Below are 8,376 nucleotides of genomic sequence, written 5' to 3'. Positions count from 1 at the left end.
CAAGTTATACTGACGATAAGCACAAATACATGTAAAATTATTATTCATTAGCTATTTATTACCATCTTAACACTATAGTATCGATACAACTTGAGATCAACTCTGCCTGAGCAACCAGACTTCTCTACTCCATAACCTTACCCTGCATTCACCCAAAAATACATTATCCTTCAGTCGGCCATTTTCTGCACTGGCCAGGTACAGAAGGTTGTGAAGTGCACGTCCCTTCAGTTCACGGAGGGTGGGTCAGGTTTCCCTTATGACTGAAACACACACACAGTCCCGTGCCTTTGTACTTTTTATCTGATCTGTCTGCCATGTCTTAAAACAGGCTGACCAATTAGGGTCAGCCAAATCTTTATTGTGGTTAATGTTGTCACCTTGGCTGTATAATTTATACTTACTTATTTTCTTGTAGCCAATTATTTTAATTGTGGGTTAGACAAGCTGCACCCGGGGGTACAACTTATCTTGCTTTATAGGAGTTAGAGTGTGCTATCTGGTTGCAGCGCGTTTTGATCACAAGTCTTAGCTTACTTCTGCAAATCTTGCCCTCTTCACCTCTTCAAAGCGGAAGTTTGAGGCCTAACACTGACAATACCTTTGTTTGTTTTAAACTTGGCAATACTTTTGGTCAGAGATTAATCACAAGCAGCATTAAACCCATAGATTTAGATGGGAAGGGACTCCATGCCCCTGTTCTCACTACAACAGAATCATCTGCTATGGACAACAACTAGATTCTGAAGAGGTAACCCTCCCTATACCTCAAGAACAGCAGCGGATGGGGCAGCATAGAACCAGGTTGGGGAAGGTATAGAGTTGAATTTTTCTTGGGCTAGTTTGCATACTCCTTTCCCCTAACTAGCCCAACATTGCCTAAACCTATGACTTTATATTCCCTTTCTCCTGTCTTTATCACATTTAACTTCATAATCACATTCACTTTCTCTCCCATGCTGTGTATCACTAAAGTTGAATACAAATTGTGCACACAAGCCACATAGTTTGCTGCATGGGAATGCATTAGCCAGAGTTTATTGGCATGAGAATTTGGGCATATTTAATGACAGCCTCTTTGTCTAAAAATACATTTTTCCATGTCCACTGAGATGCTCACTCATCACACTAGCCTGGCCCCATCATATGTCTGGTCAACAAATATTAAATGAGAGTCATAAATATGTCATGTCCTGATTTATTGTTTTTACTATAGATACTACATTTTCAATTATGTATCAAGCCATCTAGAGCCTAGGAATCACTTTTTACATTTAAATACATAAATATAGTGTTACTCTTCTGCCTAGTGGTAGCAGAGTTCAGTGCCTTGTCTGGGTATTTTCTTAATGTTACTTGTTTTATTTACACTACCTATACACACCAGTTCTTGAACAGAAGTGATCACAAACAGCACAGCAGGCAAGCCCGTTGTAGAAATCTCAGCCAAGATAGCAACATCTGGTTCCTGAGGAGCAACACTGCCCCAAGGATTGGCTGCAATTTGAAAGATTAAGGTAAAGAGCAAACTCTCCTGCTGCTCCCCCCCAAAATACATCACAAAACTAACAATGAACCATTTCTTCAACCAACCAGTGATCACATTCTATGAAAAAAAACCTTGCAAATCTGTTTGTAACAATTACATCTGTTGACTTCAGCCATAGCAATAAAGTACATTCATCTTAAATGCAGAAGTTTACACTTCCCTTGGGGATATATGTTAGGCAGAGGAAGCTCATATTTGCTACTTTTTGAAGACTTTTGTTTTTTTGGAGACTGTATTCTCTCAATCAATGCTGAGGAGTAGAGGGTAAAAGAACTCTGGAGTTTGACGTGGCAGTAAGCCCTCTCCAGTGCAACGCTGTAACTGCTCGTGGCTGCCACTCTTCCATCCCCTGACCAACCACACAGTTTCCCCTCATGAATACAGGCTGGGGGCAAGCACATGAAATCTACTACATTCCACATTGTGGGAGAAATGCTGAACAAAGGGGGAGATAATATATATGTGTGTGTTGGGGGGAGGGGGCAAGAAGCAAGTTGATCAATAGGTAAATTATAGGACAGTTTCTGTGATTGAATAATTAAATCATAAGGCCCTGACTGAATATATCAACTCCCTCTACTGGCGTAGTTACAGAAGTGGAATTCTCTCTTTTGCTTTCTGGGTAGAGGCCTTTATTTTTAGTAGCCAAAGAATGTAAATTCTATTTCAAGGATACAATTTGCTGATGAGTGTGGTGTTGGCATGTTTGCAGCCATGGAACACTGCAAACTGCACATGAAATTAATGTGTATGTGCTGTGTACTCACACCCAGGGTCTTTATTTTCTATATCACTAGTGTAACACTCTGCCAATGCCAAACTAACCATTGGAATCCTAACTTACTTTTTTTTTTTTTTTTACTTCCTTTATATTGCTGCTCTCGTCCTGTTGCTTTCCTCTGGGAAGGTGATTACCCACCTATGAAACCAAAGCCACTCTGAGATTAGCCATCAGTAGTCTTGCAAGTAGCATATGGCCATTAACCCCCCACTATAACACTGTCTTCTAGGACACAGGAAGAAAACATGCCACAGACGCAGGGAGAAAAGTGTGTTAAGTGTATTCTCACATCCCAGTGTTCTAAAACACAGTACTCCTGAAATAATAAAATGCAAATTCACTGCAGCTGTCTCTGTGTATCTCCAGTTGACAGGTGCAAAGGAAAAAATGAAGGAAGAGAGATAAGGGCTCCTTCAAGGGCATTGACTTAGTTTAAAATTACAATAATTTAAGCTATTCACAGACAGACTGGCACTGAACAGATTAACTAAAATAGCTTGGGATATACATACACAGTCACTGGCTCATACCAGATTAACTAAAATAGTTTGAGTTTTTTATAGCAGCTTTCTGGTCTCTGACATCCCATCCTCTTGTTGCTGGTTGTCCTCTTCTATCAGAATCCAGGTTAGTACAATGACAAGTGTACAAGTTAAGTTGATTTCTCACTCTGGTATGAACTCTGGAGCAGACTGATCTCTGCTGGGATGGATTAAAGAATGAAACTTTGTGATATCAGACCTTTCAGCCTGGTGATTGCCTGATGTGGTACAAAAGCCAATATTAATCTATCAATTTTAAAACCCTCTTAGAAATTACATTTAACAATGTTCAAAAATTGAAATAAAGTATAATTTAGCAAAATTAAGAACAAAATAAATAACAATACACCTTAACATAATATAACTGCAGACAAAGCCACTGTGCAGAAGGCTGGTAGAAATAATTATCCATATTTTACAGTGAGAAACTGAGTCAGAGGCTGAGGCCTACATTTTTAATGGTCTAATTCTGGTTTCTAATCTTAGACATCACTGGAGTTATGGATGCTCAGCACCTTTGTAAATAGGTCCAAGGCATGTCTAATGACTTATCCAAGGTCACAGGAGTCCCTGTCAAAGGCAGGATTAGTACTCAAGAGTTCTTGTCTCCCAGTCTGCTTTCTCAGCGCTCACAATTTTATCATGAGCCAAATAATATTTAGTGTTTTTCTTAATATTCCAGCCCCTTGAGGTGAGATCTCAGCTTTCATTTTTTTTAAAAAAAAATTCTAGTCATGTCTTTGTCTTTCGCTACAGTATTAATTTTTTTTTGGAAAACTACAATAGCATGGTTGGATTTCAAATAACGATGTTTATTAATTAAATACAAATATACAAGACATAGCTACTTATGTGCACTGCTGCTCTAGCTTCTAAACAAAAGACAAAGTCCAACTAAAAAGCTTCCAAATGGTTTAAAGGGATAGTACCTAGTTCCTATACACTAGCCCTCATGATTGAGGAGAAAAAAATGAACATGTAACCCCAAGCATGCATGTACCCAAGATGCAAAAACTGAAAGGCAAAAAAAAAAAAAAACCCCTCTGCGTGTATTTTTTTTTAAATATCTTGAGTTTTTAAGCCAAACTTATGATTTTTGTGGATGCTAACTCATGACTTTTGAATGCTTGAGGTTGGGAATACCAGGACACTCACGTTGATTTGAATCTTTTTTTTTTTTTTTGGTAATATATAACAAACATATATCTGAGTGGAAAATGCAGACTGTTCCACATTATGGATCACTGGAAAAGTATTTGATGATACCAACAGATGCTCATTAAAATAAACTGCCTTTTTGCTGTTTATTGATTCTGAAAAATCTTTTAGCAGTACTGGGAAACACTTCGGTCTACATCATAACCTTTTGTAAATAAAAGTGAGTTGAAAATATCTGTTCTCTGAGGGTCGCCAAACTTCCTATCAGATTCTACCACTTCAAAAACACGTATCCTGGGATGAGGATCTAGGTTTTGACTAGTTTGAAGAACGTTATTTCTAAAGTATTTGTCAGTGTTCGTGTTCATAGAGCAATGAGCATCATATCTGGAGCTGCATTAGGAGTGCTGAGTAGATATCCTCGTACTGAAAAAATGGATTAAAAAAACAGGTTTCAAAGGCATCAAAACTTTGAGGTGATAAGATCTGCATTTTGAAGTTGCCCATTATAAAGTATGGGCCATGTGTAGGACCAGATATTTGACTTGTGTAAATCAATATAGATACACTATAGCCAATATGTTTAGATCATCTGAGAATTTGCCCCACAAAATACTAATCTGGGTTCACTTTTCAAACATCCCCTAACGTCAGGCAGGGTTAGCATGTTCCTATCTGGAGTTTCAGTTTAGTTTCATCTCTAGTTTTGTAACATCTGGCCTCAAAGCACACAGTGGGCTCCCTAATAAGTTTCTTACTTGAAAGTACATGAATTCTGTTCCTAATGACAAATATAATTAGCCAAAGCACAGTTTTTTGTGTAAAAGACCCGTGTGTTGTTTGTTCCATGATGGATTAACAGGGAAATGCATTTGACCAAAAAGTCCCATATTACAAATATGAGCCAAGAGTTTCTTGAGAGCACCGTTTTGTGTACGTAGGCCATTAGATACTGTATCCCATCTCACATTTTGGAAGATAATTCTCACTGGTGTTTTGAAAAAAAATTAAAGCATTGTGTTGTAAATAAATATGCTGTTAAGGGGAAGGGAAGGCACAATAAGCATAAGGGTCAGCATGGAATAAAGTGCAAATGTACAGAGACAGTTGACAGCTAGAAGCCTGAGACTTGACTGGGGACTCCGGGAGTGGACTGCAAAGGGATGATACAAGTTCAGTTACCCTGAAATTGTGGCAGGGAGATGGGTATCCAGAAGGGCTAAACGAAGGAAGTTATAGAAATCACGATAGGAGCTGAGAGTTTTAGCTGTGCAGAGAATAACAGGGCCTACTTTGGAATGTTAGGAAGAATTAGCAGGAGAGCACAGCTCACTGCACTTTCACTTTGCTCCCTGCCGTTTGTTTACTTTAGGCCTTCTGCTCATCTACTATGCCTGGAGGCCAGCTGGGCTTGGGGGTACAAAATAACGAACAGTCCCTCCCCTGAGGAATTTACAATTAAAAGCGCCAGGAGCGAGGAAGGGTGGGAGAGAGCGATCTAACCTACAGTGATGGGTTGCCCAAGTCTTATTAGAGCTGCATTTTTTCTTGTCCCAAGGGGTTGGTGGTGGCTGGTGCTTTTGCAAGGAGTGGATTGGCTAAGTGGAAAGCCAAAGCAAGGCAGAGGGACACTGAAGGGAGGGAAGTAAGGGGGCTAGCGAAGGCAGAAGGGGGTAGAGGGACTGAAGCCACGATAAGGAGACTGAGGGCAAGAGCTGGCTGGGGTTGAAGCAAATCTCTCCATAGTGGAAAGTACAGGGACCAGCTGATGCCAAAAGCAGCGGTGCCAGCTGCCTGGGGCTGCCTCCGTCCGCCTCTCTTCCCACGTCCAGGCTGCTGCGGGGAGACGAAGCGGTCACAGGGAACCTGCGGCCCTGGGGGGAGAGATCAGCCATTGACCTCCCCGCCCCGCCCGTTAACCCCGCCGCTGCCGGCAGCGCGAAGAAGGTTCCTCGCGGGACGTGACACGGCGAGGGGCGCCCGGCTCGGCTCGGCTCGGCTCGGCCAGGCCCGCGGCTCTCCCGGCCGCTCCCACCCCGCTGGGCGCTAGGGGTCGCTGTGCCGCGCCTCGTCATGGCAGCGGGTCGGCGCGATTCCCCGGCGGCTCCTCCTCTCGCCCGGCGGCTTCCCAGGCTCCTCTCCGGGTAAACAGCGATGGCTGCCGAGGAGGGAGGCGGAGAGCCCGACCACAACATGGGGAATCACCTGCAGCTCCTGCCCGGTACTGGCCGCTGCCGCCGCCCCGGCCCGGCTCCCTGCGCGGGGGGAGAGCGAGGGACGGGCTGGGCGAGGGGTGGAGAAAGGAGCTCGGCTGGAGGGGGCGCGGGGGCAAGGGGCTGCGGTGGGGGGCAGGGCTCTGGGATGGGGGCAAAGAGGCTGCGGTGGGGGGCAGGACCCTGAAGATGGGGGGGCTCCGATGGGGGGCAGGGCCCTGTGGGATGGGGGGCAGAGGGCTGCGGTGGGGGGAAGGGCTCTGGGATGGGGGCAAAGAGGCTGCGGTGGGGGGCAGGGCCCTGAAGATGGGGGGCAGGGCCCTGTGGGATGGGGGGCAGAGGGTTGTGGTGGGGGGCAGGGCTCTGGGATGGGGGGCAGGACCCTGTGGGATGGGGAGGCTCTGGGATGGGGGGCAGGGCTCTGGGATGGGGGGCAAAGAGGCTGCAGTGGGGGGCAGGACCCTGTGTGATGGGGGGGGTCCGGTGGGGGGCAGGGCCCTGTGGGATGGGGGGCAGGACCTTGTGGGATAGGGGGGCTCCGGTGGGCGGCAGGGCCCTGTGGGATGGGGGGCAGAGGGCTGCAGTGGGGGGCAGGGCCCTGTGGGATGGGGGGCAAAGAGGCTGCGGTGGGGGGCAGGGCCCTGAAGATGGGGGGCAGGGCCCTGTGGGATGGGGGGCAGAGGGTTGTGGTGGGGGGCAGGGCTCTGGGATGGGGGGCAGGACCCTGTGGGATGGGGAGGCTCTGGGATGGGGGGCAGGGCTCTGGGATGGGGGGCAAAGAGGCTGCAGTGGGGGGCAGGGCCCTGTGTGATGGGGGGGTCCGGTGGGGGGCAGGGCCCTGTGGGATGGGGGACAGAGGGCTGCGGTGGGAGGCAGGGTCCTGTGGGATGGGGGGCAGAGGGCTGCGGTGGGAGGCACGTCCTGTGGGATGGGGGGCAGAGCCCTGTGGGATAGGGGGGCTCCGGTGGGGGGCAGGGCCCTGTGGGATGGGGGGCAGAGGGCTGCGGTGGGAGGCAGAGTCCTGTGGGATGGGGGGCAGAGGGCTGCGGTGGGAGGCAGAGTCCTGTGGGATGGGGGGCAGAGGGCTGCGGTGGGAGGCAGGGTCCTGTGGGATAGGGGCCAGAGGGCTGCGGTGGGAGGCAGGGTCCTGTGGGATGGGGGGCAGGGCCCTGTGGGATAGGGGGGCTCCGGTGGGGGGCAGGGGGATACGGTGGGGGACAGGGTCCTGTGGGATGGGGGCTGGGCCCTGTAGGATGGGGGGCACGAGCCTGTGGCACAAGGGAGCAGGGGGCTGCATTGAGGGGCAGAGGCCTGTGATGCAGGGGTGTCAGGGGACTGTGCGGGATGTCAGGAGCCTGTGGCACGGGGGTAAGAGGGATGTGGTGAGGGGGCAGGAATCTGGCATGGTGGGGTATGGAACTGCAATGAGAAGCAGTGGGGCAGGAAACTGTGGTGCAGGGAGGGGAAGAACAAAGGGGGGTGTCATTTTTGGGGGGGCCTCTGAAAATGTCACCAGGATCCAGAAGCCTGGGACATCATTGAGGAATAGTGGGTGGGGCTGGGTGGTGGAATACTGCAGCACTGGTATGGTGGGAAAGCAAGTGAGAGGTCTAGGGAAAGGTCTTGGACTTGGTGAGCAGAGGAGGGAACCTGAGGACTCTGCGGTGGAGGAGGGATTGCTGTATAGTGGTCTCAGTGTAGAATACAAATAATAGAGGGACATGATATTAAAAGAGGTGTTTTTCAGTGGGGGACCAGGCATGATCAGATTAGGGGAAAGTAGGAGAGAACAGGTCATTTAGCAGATGATGAGGAAGGGAAGGAAGACAGGCTGTGTTAGGATGTGGTGTTTGAGTGCTTATGTACAGCCATCCCTCCTGGTTTCAGGGGTGCTCTGAATCTGCCTCCAGGAGAATAGCCCTGGCAGAGGACTGCTCTTGTTCAGAAGAAGGTGCAACAGCAGCATCTACTGTTTTCACTTTTACTTGTGTTTGTGTGTGTTGAGGAAGCTTAGACAGAAATGGGAGGCGTTCTCTGATTATTTTTTTAATTGCTGCTCATGTAGTTGCAGTCAGTATTTAAGCAGGGGGTAAGATATGCAGAGGAAACAGTGCTTTACAAATGAAGCTGCAG

The 8,376-nt window shown here is 47.8% G+C and overlaps 1 protein-coding gene across 3 annotated transcripts in view; it reads left to right on the top strand.

Moving 5' to 3' along the window:
• Positions 1–6,099: 6,099 nt before the first annotated feature.
• CRBN (cereblon) overlaps positions 6,100–8,376 on the top strand; it is a 43,373-nt gene continuing 41,096 nt past the window's right edge. For 2 of the 3 annotated variants that reach the window (XM_050957489.1, XM_050957490.1), the window contains exon 1: positions 6,100–6,251. In XM_050957489.1, coding sequence (XP_050813446.1) covers positions 6,185–6,251 — 67 coding nt within the window. In that variant the 5' untranslated portion in view covers positions 6,100–6,184. The remainder of the gene's footprint in view (positions 6,252–8,376) is intronic. The other variant, XM_050957488.1, reaches the window with a different exon arrangement.

This window comes from Gopherus flavomarginatus, chromosome 6 (assembly GCF_025201925.1).
Source record: "Gopherus flavomarginatus isolate rGopFla2 chromosome 6, rGopFla2.mat.asm, whole genome shotgun sequence".
NCBI lineage: Eukaryota > Metazoa > Chordata > Testudines > Testudinidae > Gopherus > Gopherus flavomarginatus.
The sequence above is the reverse complement of the archived record's forward strand: the minus strand, read 5'-3'. Positions and strand labels throughout refer to the sequence as shown.